The sequence below is a fragment of the Nicrophorus vespilloides genome, unplaced genomic scaffold (assembly GCF_001412225.1).
Source record: "Nicrophorus vespilloides isolate i.1.1-1 unplaced genomic scaffold, Nicve_v1.0, whole genome shotgun sequence".
NCBI lineage: Eukaryota > Metazoa > Arthropoda > Insecta > Coleoptera > Silphidae > Nicrophorus > Nicrophorus vespilloides.
This window is the reverse complement of record NW_017096643.1, coordinates 235,767-252,381: the sequence shown is the minus strand read 5'-3', so window position 1 is coordinate 252,381 and position 16,615 is coordinate 235,767. Positions and strand designations below refer to the sequence as shown.

Here is a 16,615-nt window from a genome sequence, read left to right as displayed (position 1 = left end):
CTTGGCTTTTAAACGCGGCCCCGGGGCTATCCGATCATTTTACAAACATATCACTCCACTACTAATTGGAACTCAACAAATTTTGCTTCAATTTGAAGGTGTGAGAGAGATATATGTATATAGGAGCGGTCTCAACGTGTACGTGCGATAGGGATGAAACATGAAAACGTTATATTACTTTTTTATCAGCTGCTAAGAGAAATTGACAGCGCACTATGATTATACAATCACGAACGTGCGTAGCTGTTAACAATTCCGTAATATTTTTGTGTGTGCAACGAAAACAATGAATTTGCTACGTTAGAAAATTTATAAATTGATTTACAGATTCACCGAGTGATTATTTTATCTGACGTTGTAATTGTTTTGCAACTGTCATTATGCATATTCATCACTAAGACAAATTATTAACGTTTGGTAATTTGTTGCTGCTTGTTGAAATTGAATACGAGTCGTTGTTAAAATCGTGCCCCGAAGGAAATCGAATTAAGTATAAGATTTTAGGACCATATCGGGTGGTATTTATCTCCAGTATTTGATCGTAAAAAAAAAGCCGCGCGGCGTATGGAAATGTGCGGGCGCCCCACGAGGCTCCATCTGAAGAGATAGAAAATAAAGCGGTGCGAGTGTGAGAGAGAGAAACAAAAAAGATAAATAGGGTTTGCTGCTGCTGCTGTGGATGCTGCGAGCCTTCGATATATCATCATTGTTGTACTCTTTGTGGGGAGAAACCGAGTTCCAGAAGTCGTGACCGTGTAGGTCCGACAATAGAATAATGGGCGTCGAATTTCGTTCGTAGGACAGTAACTTAAACTCTCTCTCTCCTCGAAGAAGAAGCATAAGTACAAAAAAAAAATAACACAAGAAATTTCCACATCCCGATGTCCACATATTGTACATGGTTTCTTATATGGACAAATCGAAAAGAGATATATTCAAATTAAGAAACTTATTAAATTATGTTTATATACGACGTGCTTCGTCGGCAAATTAACGCACAGGCGTAGGAGTTGCGAGCCTCTTAAAATGGGCCCTTCAAAAAACGATACTTCCGTCATTATTTTTAACTAAAAACATATTTGAATTGGAAATATTCAGAGGAGGGCCTGGGGCCTCTCAGGTGCTTAAACCAATAAATGCACCTTCGTTTACTAGATGACACATGTTTCTTCAAAATTTTACAACCAATATGAATATTTCAATCGCTCAAACATAATGATCTGGTATAATTTAATTTTTCTCATTTTAATATTCCAATTGTCATAATAATACGTTTATTATTTACAAACATTCTCGTGTCTAATATTATTACATAAGTCAAATATTTGAAACACATTAATTCAAATTCGATTGCATACATATCTCATACAATTCCAATAGTCTTCTTGCTGCGACCATTTAAAAGTTTAATGTTTATAAACAATTATGTGTGTACTTTGCTATTTGGAATAGTGGCACACATGGAGAATAGAAGTACTTTGTGTACTTTGTATTGTGTTTACCAGGAAGTCGCGCGAAATATCGGTTTTATCGCGATTCTCTTTTTTAATTTTGTGCGATGAGCGGCGTTTATCGGGATTATCTTTTACTTTTCTATGCATTCCGTGAGTTTTCATAACGACGAGGCTGATTAGAATTGTGTCACGTGAGATAGGTTTGTTTGTGGTACAGCTGCATTTGCAATGAAACTAGTATAATAAATTTTGTTTATGCTTATTATATTATTTAATAAATTTACAAATATTTACATTTACTTTCATTGAATTAACAAATCTATTAATAATGATAATATAATGAAGTTTTTAAAAACAAAACAAAAAAACTTTGTAATGAATACGACTTATATATAATACAAATTTATTATTAGCTGTGGTATTTGTATTTGTTATGTAGTATTCATAGGATCACATTATTCTACAGTCATGTATGTAGTTTTATAAACTATAGTGACTGTAGTTACTCTAGTCACGAAACACAAATTAAATAATTTGGAAAGGACGAAAATAACCAATGAAAGAAGAGTATGAATCACATTTTGCAAATTGGTATATATATATACGTATAACGATTAATGTTTAATTTTCAAGGATCGGACGGAAACATTTGAGAGGAGCGCGTGCCACTCGTCAACGATCACTGGTGTTTATTTGGTGAGACCACATTGTTCCTAAAATTAAACGTTTCCATTGCGTAAATACGAAGCGTTTTCCGGTTTTTCGGCGTCCGGAATGGTTTGGGTATTGTTGCGCAGTTCAGCAGCTGCGGACCTCGGAGATAACTTCCTTGCCGACAATTACTTTGTCGGGTCGATTAACACAAGTGTAGAGCATCATCGTGGTAAAACTGAGGAAGGAGCAAATCAAGGTCATGTTGAATGAGAACTTGAACCACCAGACGTTATAGATGTCCTCCAGCTCGGAGTACCACCAAACCAGACACATGGTGAGGTTCTCGATGAAAACGAGTAGAAAGTATCCTGTGTAGATTAAGCGCGCTTTTTTGAACTTCTTCTTGAACTCGATGATGCAGAATATGTAGACGAGTCCGATGAAGATGAAGAAGACGGCCTTGGTGCGACGCACCACGTATGCCCGAACATCGTAAAGCAGGATGGCGACGCACAATATAAAGTGCGAGACAAGAAGCCAGATGACGTCGCGCGGATAGAAATAAGCGAATGTGGAGATGGCGAAGAAGCGAGCGAGCAAGAAGCACATCCACCAGAGGAAGGACACCACCTTTCCGACGAGGTCGTCCTCGGGGAGCGCCCGGATGTACCTGATCGGTTGGATGGCGATGTCCACCTCATCAATGCCGCCCTCTACTGGCTGCATGTAGTAATCGCTGCTGGTGGTGCTTTCCACGTCCACCGTGAGGCTCTTCCTGATGGCCTGGGCCGTCTCTCTGGTTCTGTAGATGATGCCCACCTTCCGAGATCTCGTTCCATCCACGTAATCCACGGATGGATCGTAAAGACACTTGTACGGTTTGAACCAAGGATAATCCTTTCCACCCACCTTCTGAGTCTTGAACCTTTGGTACAGCACCGTCGTTCCGGCCAGTATGCAGATATTCACGAGAATGCTAGCTGCTTGAATATCGACTGTAAAAAAAACGATTATTTAGTAAAATTTAATTCTTCAAATTTCAAATATAAATGGAATTACTTGTCTCTTTGTTGCGGTTGACAATGTTCCGCGTGAGGATGTGCAGCTGAAGCAGGATCTGCGGAATCGTGTGCAAAAATCCCTGCAGGAAAAAGTAGAACTCGACGGTCCTCGGAGCCGAGCAATTTTGTAAGGCTTCCTCGTCCGCACCTCTCACCCCCTCGATAGACCAAAATATTTTCTCGGCGTACCTAAGTAATTACACAAACAAAGATTTGAACATACTTTGTACATGATTTATGAAAAAAAAAGCTTTAGTTATGTTTTCCATGCAACTCGAGTGCTTTTCCATTAGCACTAGAAAACGATATAAGAAAAAGAAATTACTCAAATTCTAATCTTATTTAATTTTTTCATGTGAATTTTCACACAATTTCATTCATAACGTACGACGGTTATATTTGGACCACACAAAATCCACTATTGAATGAGGATCGCATTCATCACATTTGATGAATACGTCTTCAATATTTACCGTTTTTCTTTCTCTCTCTCTCTCTCTCTCTCTCTTTCCCTTAGAAATACGTCCATGCATGGCATACTGATTACATATGAACAGAATACATATTAGTATAAGAACTATATGATTAATGTACTTCGTTTCATTGGAAATTTGAAATACGTGATTTCGAATTCAACACAAAAAATAACTACATTTTTTCCCATGAGATTTATTTATTTCTTAGAAAATTCAAGTTTTTTGTAATTGTAAGTAATAATTGCCCTATTAAAATGTGTTTATATGTGTGTATTGTTATATTACCTCCACATGCTCCAAATGGGAAAGAATGCGTGCTCGATGATCTTCGTTACGATCCATTTGAAGCTCTTGCAACCGAATCGCTCATACTCGGGCCACATGTCGCACGATGAGACGGTGAGCGTGAAACATGCGAGGGCCGGTAGGTACATGAAAAAGATGCTGAGTCCAGCCCAGATGGCCTCATCTTCCTTGTACAACCTGTAAACAAGCCCCAGGTCGACGGCGAAGTGCACCACGTACATAGCGCATCCAAATACCGAGGGAAGCAGGTAATTCAGATAAGCGTTCTGCTTAGCCGTCAGCTCGTAGCCCAGAACGGTCAGCTTTACGACAGCCGGAATTGGTTCCATCATTGCCATTTTCAAAGTCTGTCTCAAAAGGGCACAGGGTAACGCTTTCTCGCTGCCTCCATAAACTTCGCAAACTTCGAATAACAAAATAAAGCAATGAAAAGGTGATCGGATCCAATTGTATCATCCTCCGCACATTTTCCACACTTCACTGGTCTGCACCGAGAAGCGACACACATAGCATACGATGATGCCGATGGGATAGGTTCATATCTCAAACGGTTAAATCGATGGAACCGAACGCAATGTTAGATTAGATAAAAACGCGAAAAACACAACACAGAACACACACATTCAATCAAATAATATAATGCATTTCACAACTCATTAGCACACATACTACGCACACGCACCGCCATTTCAAGGGCTCCAGATTAGAGAAACTACTAACTGTTGTTTAGAACCATCGCTTGCAATCATCTTGCAACAATAAAAAAATTGCAAACAACAACATTTTACAAAAGCCACAGACCTTGAGCCGCATATAAACACACAGATAGAATGAGAGCACAATATATGTAGAAAGAGATATAACATTATAATTATTCATGCTCGTTCGTCTGTATTTTATTTTTGTTGTTTTCTTCGTCAGGTTTTCCCCCTCAAAAAACACTTGTTATATAATGGTAAAACGAAACAAGTAAAGAGCTTTTTTTGTATCCCTTAAACGCAAGTTCAGTGAACAGAGAGAAGGCTGCGTCTGATTTTGCGGAAAATTCAATTTCCTCTGTGCCCACTTTGATTTTTGACTTACACATGTGTAAAATTAATCATTACTTCTCACCTTGACCATATTCATATGCTTCAATTAGTTGTTAATCTGCGTGTTTTCCGATTGATATGATTATAAAAATGTAATTACGTATGAAATAAAAATAAGCATGCATCGATCTGTAATATTGCTCACTGATTATATGGAAGAACATCTATTGTTACACATTACTTTAATTAATAGGAAAACTAGATAAAGTTGCGTTTTGTTTCTGTATTTCATATTTTTTTTTAATCTCTACGACCCTCTTTCTGACCCTTATCAAAAACACAATTTTATTGTTTGTGAAATTCAAATCAGATTTTATGTACAAACGACCATAGCGATTAAAATTTTTTGAATTGTCTTTATTATGTGTTAGTATGTTACAGTGAGTTGGCAATGAGTTGACTTTTAGCGTTAGCCATTACACTATGAGCCAACCAATTTCATATTTATTTTTTTTTTTAATAAGAGATTTATATCAATTTACAATTTCATATTTGAAAAGTTTCATTTTTTTTAAATGTCTATGTGTATGTCATCTATCATACTTCAATGGAACTAATTCGATATACCCACAAATGCACAAGTCTTTGCCATAGTTCGCCATCTGTTGGTGCTAACCGTGTGGCAGCGGTCTTCGAGCCGTTTGACATTTGCTGAATGTGTCATCGTCTCCGCACGTCACTTTCGATTTTGATAACAAACTGAGTTGATAAAATATATTACTGCAAACATCCGAGTGGGCGTAATTGTGAATAACAATTAATTAAAGTTAAATTTATTTGTGCCCCAAAGAAACGCGATGGCTAAGAATACGTCGAGTTCGGCGTTTAGGAAGATCGACGTCGATCAGTACTGTGAGGATAACTTCAAAGAGGACGACTCCGATGTAGGAGGCCCCACCGGACCGGATGAAACCGAAGTACTTGGACTTCTCAACAAATATCCTTTTTAATATAACATTAGTAACAATAATTTCTATTTAGATTGTAGTATATACATCCAAATGTTTAATTATAAATAACATACATTATTATTCCTTAACATAATTGCACAGGTCAACACATAGAAGCTTTAAGGACAGTATTAATGAATGCTCCGCTAGGCTCCAAGAATCAATTGGTTAAGGTATAAATCCAATTATTTTTAATACACACATGTAATAATATCTCTTTTGTAGGAGAATGCATTGAATTTGACACTGAAGGTGTTGCTCTCCATTAAAACATCCCAGATTGATGAAGCAATCAAAGCACTGGGCAAAGATTATATTGATGTGCTCATGAAGTATGTCTACAAGGGCTTTGAAATGCCCTCAGAGGGAAGCAGCGGACATCTCCTGGTGTGGCATGAGAAGGCATACAATGTGGGTGGGGTGGGATCCATCATTAGAGTGCTTGCAGACAGTAAACGAGCGTAGCTTATGTTTTAATTTAATTTACAGTCAGAATATATAAAAAAAAGAAACGACCTTGTTTATATATATATAAAAAATAAAAATAATTGATAACTTTAAGCGTTTAAAGTTTGGATTTTTGAACACGGACGAGTATGTCATGCATGTCGAGAAGGCTATGCTCCAGAGCTTCCCTAAACTGCGAGGATCTGGTGTCCGGGTTGGAATGCATAGAGGAGACAGCAAAGTTGATGTTGTTGCTTCGCGGATTGTAGCAGCATCCGTAACCGTCCATGACCAACGGACCATAGCACATGAAGGCGTCGCACTTGGTGGCCACCTGGCTCGTGGAAAGTCTGAAACTATTGCTCTTGGTAAAAGCAACGTCTTTGAAGAACGGGTTCAGCGAAATATTTTGCTCGAGCGATGTCAGCTTCAATCCGAGGAGGTGCCTATCCACGCCAAAACCGTTTAGTGCGTCGACGGTATATTTTTTGTGGCTGTCCACCGCCTCCCTCAAACTTTTAACCTTGTCCTCGGGAGTTTTAGCATCGTCCATCATGGCCCTGGCGAAGGCCACCGATTGCGTTGAGCAGGATCTGATTGTTTCCGTGCGACCGTGCAAGTACTTCCTGGTGGCGGCAGACTCGTAGTGCGCTCCGGGATAGTTGTACATCCTGTAGAAAGCGTACTGCATCGCCATCTGTATATATGAGTCTGGACTGATTTTGTGCTTCTTCACAAACTCCTTGCCGTAAACATCGAAGGAGAAGGAATCCATGTCCAGGTCAGCGGCCAATGCGTCCAGATTCTTGCAAGACTTTATGATCTCCTTCTCCACGTCCGCATTCACGTTGAACTCCAGATGGATGGGCAACTCTACTCCGTCCGCGTCCGGTATTCCCTTGGAGCCATCTCTCTTCATGTATTCTACCAAGAAGTCTACCATTACCGCGATCGGTACACCTTCTGCTGGCGAATGCTCGTAGCATAAGCCGTTGACACCGTTCTCCCCGATTATGAACTGAACGGTTTTATCGAACCAGCGATTTCCACCGTTCACCTTGCTGCCGCCTCCATGGATCAGCTGATGGCTCGCCTCTGTGTGCCTATTCTGTCCCTCGATTTTGGGCATCGCTTGATCTATGCTCATCACGTACAGAGACTTCTGTATAGCATCCACCGAGTTCCTATTGGTCTCGTCTTGCATCAATACCTGATAGGCAATAGACCAATTATCTCTGTGATCGGAGGTCAAAATACCAACAGCCGGTGCGCTCGTCTTGGATAATTCTATACAGTACTTCAGTTGCGAGACAAGCTGATTGACACTCAACTTATTTCCATCCTTGCCACAGAGATTGACTTTGAAAAACTAACAAACAATAAGAAAAACATAAAATATTGACGATTACAATTAACTTTTCTTATTTACATGATTTCTGTGTGCAACTATGATGTGATTGGATTGCGGATTAAATTCTTGAACATCCCGCGGCAATGCAGGATTCCGGCACGTGCCAAACACCTTCTTGTATTGCTGCATATCTAATGGCTCCTTTCCCATCATATCAACTGGAATCTTATCACTTCAAAAATAATATAAACAGAATGTCAATATTCTGATGAACTTATCATCTTACTCATCAATTAATTTCTTGTATTCGATGGTGGCTTCGATAACGTTGGCAATATACAGGAGTCTATCATGGATGTCTTTGAAATGGGTGAAGGGCATGAGCTGTCCAGGACTGGACCACACCACCAACGGAGATCTGAAGTCCAGGTAGGCAGCGTTCAGCCACCAATCAGCGAGCCAGTTCTCAGCTTCATGTGCCTTCTCGAGGAGCAGAGCTTGCAATTTCGCTCCATCCGTATTTGCGAACTTTTCGGTCAGCTCCAAAGTCTTCGCAAACTCTTCATTACTCAGCAAAGGTCGAACAGACTCCAAATATTTATAAAGCGTCTGATCGAGGGTTGGTACAGGCAACCTGGGAAGCGCCTTTGTTGCCATATTCTTAACGGTCATGGTGTTGCTTTTCACCATACTTGCGCCTTTCAAGTAGATGCTCAAGTTCTGCTTAATTCTCTTCAAAACAAATATAAAAATCTATATAAGTATCAACTTTATGAAATGAATTTGTTACTATATTTTATTTCTTATCTCTAACGAGAAATGATTAGAAAAGTAGAAAGTTACAATCAGGTTTTCGTAGGTCCGTGTGCAATGTATTTATTTATTCGACGAAATTCTGGTTCCATTAAAAAATACAATGAAAAGGAACTCAATACAAATTTAAAAATAAATTGCACTTTGCGCCCTGACCTTATATTTCATTACTACAAACAACAATAATTAATATTTAAAAAATGTAAACAAAACTAATTATCACTGAATGATTTGAAATATTAAAATACAATAGGTAATGTTTATGTTAATTTGTTAAATATAAGGGATTGAAAAGTAATAAATGAAAATTATTACCTGCCCAGTGACTGCTCTCAGTGTGCTCTGATACATTACTACCTAATTATCCTGGAAAACAAATGAGAACATCTGATGATGATTCAATCAAATTGTTTCCTACAGCAAATATGTGAAGCACAAAACACACAATATGTTACCAATATTCTGATGATATGGCACACTACAACTACAGGTAGGTAGGTATTTGATGTTACAAGCATTCCACTTTCACACAACAAACCAAAGTGAAAGGTTTTCATCTCAAGGTATGCAGGAAGGAGTGGGGAAACATTACTTTATAACCAAAGGTGTACAAAAGAACTTACCTTTGCAATAACTAACAAATAATTAAAAGTGCGCTTGTAAACACAGAGCACCTGAGATACCTTCAATAAAAATAACCTCCGATAAAGAGGACTTTGACACGTACATCTAGGCAACCATCGGAACACCTGTTTGTATCGAACAATACAATTAAACGAGGACATGGGGTTGCATGCATTATAAAATGAGAAAATTCGATTGTTTATTTTTAATATTTTTATTTTAAATAGTCAAAAATGTTTTCAAGCCATAACGGCGTATTTCCTAACTGGATAGATAGCCATTTTCTTCAACTCCTTGGCCGTCCTGATGTTGAGCTCACTCTTGGAGAGAGCGCGACGGATGGCGCGGGTCTTCTTTGGCCTAAGGTCCAAAGGCTTGAACTTCTTGTTCTTGTATAGCTTGCGCAAGTTCTCCTTTTGCTTTTGGTGCAACACGATGAACACACGTGCGATGGCTTTACGGACAACACGGCTAAAAACAAACAGAAGAAACATTAATAACGTCAATTAATCATATAAGTTAGTAATAGACTAAGCAATATTTTTATAACATCAATTAATCATATAAATTTGTAATACACCAAACCAACCAATAATTCATTTGAGACAATATATATCTATATCTTATTTTTAGTATTTTGCAAACATTTATATACTTTAAATAAGCGTACAATATTATAAAAATTCAATTAGACTGGACCAATGCTTTGACTAATCTTCTAATAACATGGTTAATATAATTAAAATGTACTTCAGAGGTTCTACAAAATAAGATCTCTGTATAATTATTAGAAATATTAATATAACATGTAGTAAAATGAATTAAAACAAGAAAAATTGATATAGATATGACAAATGTTAGAATGAACTTATTTTGTGTTTAAATTGTTTGTAATTGATTGAGGTTATAACCACTGTTTACAATCATGTTGTGAAAGTTAATTACATGAATATTTTTAATATATAGAGTGTATGGGTTTTGTTCAATATTATAGTTTGATGATGAATGGTATGCTTACATTTTGGAGAGTTTGGATGGAGCACCTCCAGTAACTTTGGCGACCCTCAAGTTGGTCAACTCAGTCTTGAGATCGACGAGTTGTTTCTCCAACTCCTTCCTGTCCTTGGTGCGCAGCTCTGAGCACTTTACTTTACCCTACGGAAAAGACAAGCCCCGCGAGTGGGGAACAAAAAATTAGCAACATACAAGTAAACACAACCTCAAAAACAACTAATTCTGAGATTTTCTTATAAATCTACAATAATTTGGGGGCCAAAATATAACCGGATTCAAATGGAACGAACACGTGTGATGCCTTTTCCATAGAATTTCGTTCGCGATGGCACTTATTTATTGTAGATTTTCAAAGATTCTCCCTTGCAAACATACCATTTCGTCTCCTTCAAGTGTCACTGATCGAAAAGAAAGAGTCCGTTGTTTTGTTGGTAGCGGCAGCTCGCTTTCAGTCTTACCAACCTAAATACAGACAAAAACAAACAAACAAAATGTTACTGAAAATATATTCAGTAACTATTAAGTAGTAGAACAATTTATCTATGATCATTGTATTACATGGTCCTTTTACGTATTAAAATTAATAGAATTTATCTTCTTTTTATAGAATTAATATACATATCTATATATTGATACCAACCTAATATGTATGCAACACATAAACCACTTTTAAAGCATAGTCGTAATAACATTATTTTTATGCTTTAATAATTTATTAATTAGGGTGGCCGTGGCCATTTGGTTATAGTCGCCTTTATCAACAACAAAAAATTGTGTGGGCCAATAAACCCGAAAAAGGATGAAAATAGGGCCAGAGATTTTTATCAATAATAATTGATTTGTAACTATATTGATTATCATCGTAAATTGGGATTTTGTATAATGATCTATTAATGATTTCATTCACAATTTGTATTTACGTATTTTGTTCAATCAATCAAGTTCAATTTTTACATGAAGCATGCATATATCAACTACACAATTATTCTAGAATACAATAAATAGATGATGATGAGATCTCCAGGAACAACACAAATAAAATATGTACATATGTAATTAAAAGTTAAACATCGAGTGAAGTAGTTTAGTAGATCAGCGTCCAGTTAATCAGTTAATTCTCTGACTAAGGTAGAAACAAATGAGACAAATAAGGAGTGTGCATGTGAAGATGGTTAGCCCCTCGATTAACTTGTCCCATCACAATTCGTCCTGGAACTGATGGATGTTGTGTATATGCTCCCCGTAGTCGGTAGCCTCACTGCCTACAAATATATCGTGGTGCTCAATCACCTCGTCAAAGCTTAGCAGATCATCGTGATCATCGTCGCTGGACGCAAACAAATGGTCTACCTCCTCTTGAGCGATCTCTCTAACATAATAAATAATTCAATAATGATGCGCAAAAACGTAAATGTTTTCAGAAAAAACTTACTCATTGCTAGGTACAACCCATGACAATATCTCGCTACCGTCCAACTTTCCGTCCTTATCTTTGTCAAAATCGTGATCGAACTTTTGCTTCTCCACGAGTAACCAATCGGTGTCCCGGTGAACACCTCTGTCCCCAATAAACTCCTGGAAACTGATCGATCCATCTCTGTCAGTGTCTTTTTCCTTCAACGTTTGATTGAGTATGACGGGAAGCATCGCGGGATGCTCTTCCGGATGCGAAAACGCGATCCATTCGTCGCCTTCCAAAATATTATCCATATTGGCATCTGCTGCCATCCACATAATCCTATCAGACTCCATCAACTACAAACCAAATTAAAATACATTTTATTTGGTAATAGTCATTTTCTAAACCTACATGAGCATTATCCAGGTTTTCTCCAGTCTCGTCGCTGCCAAATGCATCAGATATGTATTCCTTCCAGGTAACCTTTCCATCCTCATTCTCATCTGCATCCTCCATTCTCTCCTGGGCTTCCTCTTCTGACAGCATCCTAACAAAATTAGATTCTCATCTCCATAACCATCTCAAATGTAGTTATCATAATATTTACCTAAAAGATCTCATAATCCATGATTTGAGCTCTCTCCTATCAATGTTCTGATCCTTATTCAGATCCATGTTCTTCAACAAAATCCTCAGTCGTCTGATGCTCTCGTCTTTAGTAAGATGCTCAAACTCTTCAGCAACCTTGGAGCTACCAAGGATCGCCTCATGGTCGAAATCGGAGTCGTGTTCGCCACTGTCGGAGAGATGACCGCGGTCTCTCGGACTGTAAGCCCCATCTTCTAACCTCTCCTTGTGCATATTAGCGGAATGCTGATGGACGACCGCTGCGTTCATGCAGTACGATAAGCTGGACACAAACGCAAACACCACCAAGAGCGTCCGCATCTTAAAGCTCGAGCCTTTCAGGAGCAGCTTTAATATTCAAGACAGTTTCCAATACTTTCTGTTGGTTAGGTTTATTTATACACTAAACGTCAAATTGTTGACAGATAGGCGGAGTCGAAACAGAATAAATACATTTACGAAATTTTAATAAAAACATCAACCAATAATTATTGATATGAGGATTTCATTGTCGACCGTCGACGGTGACAATTGGTTTCTAAAATAATATTTTCAGCGAGCCGGATCGGCAATTTTAGTTTAAGTTAGTTTTAGTGAAATAGTATAATTTTTTAGTTCAGTTCTTTAAGAGTAAGGTTTTTTTCTTTTTTGTTGGGGGAACTCGTTAGGCCACCCCCAAGACGGGGGTAGACTCAGAAGGGGATCCGACAATGGTCGTGTGGCAGAAGGAATTACGTCCCTCTTAGACATTATTCACAAGTATAGTATAATCGAAAAAAATGAAGATGTGTCTTTCATACAGAACATCAAATATAAAAAGGAACTTCAAACAGAACTAATAGCATTGGTGCGAGAAGGATCATATTTAGATTCAAACAATAATAGTGATACGTTCCTTTCCAATTACCAATAAGCTAGTTTGGAAGATTGAAGTGCGCAAGCGCAGAAGTGAATCAGCAAATATTTTAAGATTTCTCAAAAAGATGGCACTAGAGTGGACCTGAAAATTCTCATTAATTGTCGGGATTATGGTAGTCGGGATTTCAATACACTCAGGATTTCGAACGTCGGTACTTCGATACACTCGGGATTTCGATTGTCGGGCTTGTGATATAGACCCGAAAATTTAATGCGCAAGTTTATTTATTTGTTTGATATAAAAGTCATTATGTATATATTTACACCGTATAATTGTGATAATTGTTAACGATTATAATAAGAATTTAATTTCTGCTGTTCCGCCTTTTCCTGTCCCTCTTTCTACCGTCCCTAGCGTCGGGTGATTTCGATCTTGACCTTTGCTCCCTTCGATCATTTCGCCATCTACGATCGCCCGAATTCATTCCTCTTCTCTCCGTAGGAGGTTCAAAGCCGGCCCTTCTGTCCTTACTGTGGGAGTCATCATTATCTGATTTAATTTTTCTCTGCTTCCTCCGTCTATCAGCCGATCCATCTCTCTGTCGTCGTTCCACAGAAGATTCCTTACGTCTTCTATCAGAATCCTTCTTTTTGCCGTCATCAACAGAGATGGTTGGTGGTACCTTGATACCGCGTACCTTTTCATTCTGCCTATCTTTCGCATCTTTGCCTTTTCCCTTGCTGCTGCTCTTACTTTTCATTTTCTTCTTCTTCTTCTGTTTGGACTTTTTTTTATCCTCGTCACTTGACGACGATGTACTAGAACCTGAGAAAGTATTATTATATAGAATAATCCATATATATATATTATATCATACAAAGTGTGGAATATATTTACCTGAACTAGAACTGCTTGAGTCACTTGAATCACTTTCACTGCTACTAGAGCTGCTGCTACTGCTACTACTAGAACTGCTGCTACTGGAAGATTCTTTGTTGTCTTGGACTGTGGTTTTTGGCAAGTTAGTTAGATGCCCCCTGAGCTCATCTGTCAGACCGCCCAAACCGATTGTTGTAAAAAAATTGATTGCAAATCTCGTATTTTCTGGATTATCCCTTGGAAACAATCCAGCGAAAGATCCTTGCATAGTTCTATTAACATACAAGCATTGTATTTTACGCATGGCGAAGCTATACGATATAATGTAACTTACGGATCTTTTAGTTTAACGTTTAGTTTTTCCATTCCCATCCATTCCGACAATTCTTGGAAAAGAATTTTGATAAACACTCGACTGGAGCTCGTCGTGTCATGTTGGTTCATCTTCATGACGTCCATCACCTCCCAGCCGATAGCATCGGTGAATAAGAGGTGACCAAAGAATTTGCTGGCATTTCTCAACTGGTTCGTACCGAGTCTGTGGACGGTGGCGTGCGTATCTTTGAAGATTTGCTCGAAGGCATCCACATAGACTTTGTTGATCTGGCAGAATCTTTGTCCCAAAAGACCGTAGAACTTCTCGTATGTCCTCTGTTCGGCACAGCAATCTAAATTATTTAGTATTAATAATAACTGATCAAATTACAAGCATTGTGAATTGACTGACCTAAAAACATGTGGCACAATTCTATTTCCTGTCCTGGTTTCAGCTTCATTTTCATCAGCTTGTGTGCGCACTCCTCGAAGTTTAGACTGGACTGTATGGTCAAGTAGATGGTTCGCCTTAGCGCCGTCAAATTGGTTTCGGTCATGTCTATAATCTTGGTACCACCCTCGGCCACTCCTTTTGCACCTTCACCTTCTTCATCATTTGATCCGTCCTCGTCGTCATCATCATCTTCGTCGTCGTCATCATCTTCATCATCTCCCGATTCGTCGCTAGACGAATGATCCAGGATATATTTGCTTAGTGCTTTATATTTGTCCTCGTTTTCTTCATAGTCATCTTCGAACTTAAACACATCTGTAAAGTAGAATTAATTGGTTAAACATTTGAATATAAATGAATAAATACGACTTATATATATCTTACTTAGAACATCGTTAGATTCGTTGCGTTCAACGCTATCAAAAGATATGAGATGTGTGAACTGATCGCTTTCGTCTATCAAGTCGAGTTCTTCGTCAACAGCGACGTGATCTTTGAATCCGTCTTTCCTCACTTGGAACATCACCTCAATCATGTACTGGATGCGACGCTCTAGTTTCCCTTCGTGCAGGATGTTCCTCAGCATCTCGAAGATGGCGTTGATAGATCTCCGAGAAACTTCCGACAACTTTTGACCGCACTCCTTGAGAAATCCTATCGCCACTTCCACCGAATCGTCAGTGGTGTTTTCCACAAGCAAAGTGAGTATCTCCAAAGCTAAAATTTCATGAGCCACTCTTTGGTTTATCAGGTGAGCAATGAAAGTGGTAGACGAGATACAAGTCACTTTATTGTTCTGAGTGTAACCACGCTTGAAACTCAATACCAGTCTCTTGAGAAGCAATTCTCCTATGTTCGGAAACTTGGAGTTGATGATGGCTACCAGAGCGGCGTACACGTTCGTGAACGTGGGGGAGGCTGCCTGAGCCTGTATTATTGATTTACACAAAAGGCCTCTACCTCTCACAATGTTCTCGCGCATCAGCTCCATCGATATGATCTTAATGTTGGATGTATTAACCTTATTAATATGTCCATGAATGGATTTTTTCAGAGCTTCCCAAGCAATTCTCTGATATGCCACAGACGTTTTATCTGTGATTTGTGCTTGCATCAATCTGAGCTTGGCAGGGGGAATATAAGCACCTCCAGTCTTTGAGGTGAGCAAATCTACATTCTTTCTTTGCCTTGCGACAACTGGAGCAGATTGCTTCTCATCTATTTGATCAATATCATGATCCTCTTTTCCATTACTTTCTTTTTCCTCCACATCATAGTATCTGGTTCCAATTACAGGTTCCTCCTCTCTCTTTGGATATTTACTCCAGTACCGATCATTGTTCCTCCTTTTATCGTCTCCATAATACCTTGGATATTCTTCCTCATCCTCCTCTGCTGGTCTATCCAAGTCTCTATATCTTTCTCTTCTTGATCTGCTATTTGAGTCCCTCGACGAAGACCTTTGTCGTTTTCTACCTCCATATCGCTTCTTTCTTTCTCCTTCAGGAGACCGCGAAGACTTTTTTGACTTCTTCACATGCTTCGTTTCAACAACCCCATCAGAGTCGCTCTGTCCCATCGCTTAAATCTACAATGAAAAACAAATAAAATCTCTACTTTTCCTACAATCCATCTAAATATATCTTTATTAATTAAATAATGAAAAAGCACTGACCTCGATTGAATAGCGAGTCCCAACAAACAAATATCAAAAAATAAATATGAAAACAAACTTTTATAGGTTATGATCTTTTTAAATTGACGTACCACTAACGCATCTGAATGCATCGCAATTCCAATACCACCAACAAAAAGCAACAAAATAATGTTAATGTTATTTT

At 38.4% G+C, this 16,615-nt stretch overlaps 6 protein-coding genes across 7 annotated transcripts; 1 reads left to right on the top strand and 5 right to left on the bottom strand.

Annotated features, from left to right (window-relative positions):
- Positions 1 to 1,841: 1,841 nt before the first annotated feature.
- Positions 1,842 to 4,776, bottom strand: LOC108557701. Its single transcript, XM_017914336.1, has 3 exons — positions 3,931 to 4,776; positions 3,168 to 3,358; positions 1,842 to 3,103 (listed from the first exon to the last, which is right to left on the bottom strand). The coding sequence occupies exons 1-3, from the start codon at positions 4,287 to 4,289 to the stop codon at positions 2,253 to 2,255; spliced, it is 1,401 nt and encodes a 466-aa protein (XP_017769825.1). The 5' UTR covers positions 4,290 to 4,776; the 3' UTR covers positions 1,842 to 2,252.
- Positions 4,777 to 5,680: 904 nt separating this feature from the next.
- On the top strand, positions 5,681 to 6,535 carry LOC108557740 (actin-related protein 2/3 complex subunit 5-like protein). The gene is made up of 3 exons (XM_017914385.1): positions 5,681 to 5,979; positions 6,093 to 6,165; positions 6,218 to 6,535. Exons 1-3 carry the CDS (start codon positions 5,840 to 5,842, stop codon positions 6,455 to 6,457), a joined length of 453 nt encoding a protein of 150 aa, XP_017769874.1. The 5' UTR covers positions 5,681 to 5,839; the 3' UTR covers positions 6,458 to 6,535.
- On the bottom strand, positions 6,484 to 9,335 carry LOC108557739 (carnitine O-acetyltransferase-like). Of its 2 annotated transcripts, XM_017914383.1 has the most exons (5): positions 9,227 to 9,335; positions 8,919 to 8,969; positions 8,077 to 8,522; positions 7,869 to 8,022; positions 6,484 to 7,808 (listed from the first exon to the last, which is right to left on the bottom strand). In XM_017914383.1, exons 2-5 carry the CDS (start codon positions 8,952 to 8,954, stop codon positions 6,558 to 6,560), a joined length of 1,887 nt encoding a protein of 628 aa, XP_017769872.1. In that variant the 5' UTR covers positions 8,955 to 8,969; positions 9,227 to 9,335; the 3' UTR covers positions 6,484 to 6,557. The 2 variants fall into 2 exon arrangements, with proteins under 2 accessions (XP_017769872.1, XP_017769873.1); XM_017914384.1 differs by lacking the exon at positions 8,919 to 8,969.
- Positions 9,336 to 9,422: 87 nt separating this feature from the next.
- Positions 9,423 to 10,692, bottom strand: LOC108557708 (60S ribosomal protein L35). The gene is made up of 3 exons (XM_017914346.1): positions 10,617 to 10,692; positions 10,246 to 10,382; positions 9,423 to 9,698 (listed from the first exon to the last, which is right to left on the bottom strand). Exons 1-3 carry the CDS (start codon positions 10,617 to 10,619, stop codon positions 9,467 to 9,469), a joined length of 372 nt encoding a protein of 123 aa, XP_017769835.1. The 5' UTR covers positions 10,620 to 10,692; the 3' UTR covers positions 9,423 to 9,466.
- Positions 10,693 to 11,138: 446 nt separating this feature from the next.
- Positions 11,139 to 12,726, bottom strand: LOC108557698 (reticulocalbin-2). The gene is made up of 4 exons (XM_017914333.1): positions 12,248 to 12,726; positions 12,052 to 12,187; positions 11,674 to 11,996; positions 11,139 to 11,610 (listed from the first exon to the last, which is right to left on the bottom strand). The coding sequence occupies exons 1-4, from the start codon at positions 12,586 to 12,588 to the stop codon at positions 11,439 to 11,441; spliced, it is 972 nt and encodes a 323-aa protein (XP_017769822.1). The 5' UTR covers positions 12,589 to 12,726; the 3' UTR covers positions 11,139 to 11,438.
- A 712-nt stretch (positions 12,727 to 13,438) lies between these two features.
- LOC108557729 (pre-mRNA-splicing factor CWC22 homolog) lies at positions 13,439 to 16,570 on the bottom strand. The gene is made up of 6 exons (XM_017914373.1): positions 16,450 to 16,570; positions 15,159 to 16,362; positions 14,733 to 15,089; positions 14,340 to 14,673; positions 14,024 to 14,277; positions 13,439 to 13,951 (listed from the first exon to the last, which is right to left on the bottom strand). The coding sequence occupies exons 2-6, from the start codon at positions 16,351 to 16,353 to the stop codon at positions 13,491 to 13,493; spliced, it is 2,601 nt and encodes an 866-aa protein (XP_017769862.1). The 5' UTR covers positions 16,354 to 16,362; positions 16,450 to 16,570; the 3' UTR covers positions 13,439 to 13,490.
- Positions 16,571 to 16,615: the final 45 nt, after the last annotated feature.

Bases quoted from the DNA above. Each gene is read 5' to 3' on its own strand.
- LOC108557701 (XM_017914336.1), bottom strand. From the start codon at position 4,289: ATGGCAATGATGGAACCAATTCCGGCTGTCGTAAAGCTGACCGTTCTG. The intron at 3,359-3,930 runs GTAATATAACAA...GTAATTACTTAG, and splicing joins CCCATTTGGAGCATGTGGAG to GTACGCCGAGAAAATATTTT. The intron at 3,104-3,167 runs GTAATTCCATTT...TTTTTTTTACAG, and splicing joins CAACCGCAACAAAGAGACAA to TCGATATTCAAGCAGCTAGC.
- LOC108557740 (XM_017914385.1), top strand. From the start codon at position 5,840: ATGGCTAAGAATACGTCGAGTTCGGCGTTTAGGAAGATCGACGTCGAT. The intron at 5,980-6,092 runs ATATCCTTTTTA...ACATAATTGCAC, and splicing joins GTACTTGGACTTCTCAACAA to AGGTCAACACATAGAAGCTT. The intron at 6,166-6,217 runs GTATAAATCCAA...TCTCTTTTGTAG, and splicing joins CCAAGAATCAATTGGTTAAG to GAGAATGCATTGAATTTGAC.
- LOC108557739 (XM_017914383.1), bottom strand. From the start codon at position 8,954: ATGTATCAGAGCACACTGAGAGCAGTCACTGGGCAG. The intron at 8,523-8,918 runs GTAATAATTTTC...TTTGTTTTGAAG, and splicing joins TGAGAGCAGTCACTGGGCAG to AGAATTAAGCAGAACTTGAG. The intron at 7,809-7,868 runs GTAAATAAGAAA...ATTGTTTGTTAG, and splicing joins TAGTTGCACACAGAAATCAT to TTTTTCAAAGTCAATCTCTG.
- LOC108557708 (XM_017914346.1), bottom strand. The intron at 9,699-10,245 runs GTAAGCATACCA...GTTTGTTTTTAG, and splicing joins CCATCCAAACTCTCCAAAAT to CCGTGTTGTCCGTAAAGCCA.
- LOC108557698 (XM_017914333.1), bottom strand. From the start codon at position 12,588: ATGCGGACGCTCTTGGTGGTGTTTGCGTTTGTGTCCAGCTTATCGTAC. The intron at 12,188-12,247 runs GTAAATATTATG...TAATTTTGTTAG, and splicing joins TGGATTATGAGATCTTTTAG to GATGCTGTCAGAAGAGGAAG. The intron at 11,997-12,051 runs GTAGGTTTAGAA...TTTGGTTTGTAG, and splicing joins AAAACCTGGATAATGCTCAT to TTGATGGAGTCTGATAGGAT.
- LOC108557729 (XM_017914373.1), bottom strand. From the start codon at position 16,353: ATGGGACAGAGCGACTCTGATGGGGTTGTTGAAACGAAGCATGTGAAG. The intron at 14,674-14,732 runs GTCAGTCAATTC...TAAATAATTTAG, and splicing joins ATTGTGCCACATGTTTTTAG to ATTGCTGTGCCGAACAGAGG. The intron at 13,952-14,023 runs GTAAATATATTC...ATACTTTCTCAG, and splicing joins CTCAAGCAGTTCTAGTTCAG to GTTCTAGTACATCGTCGTCA.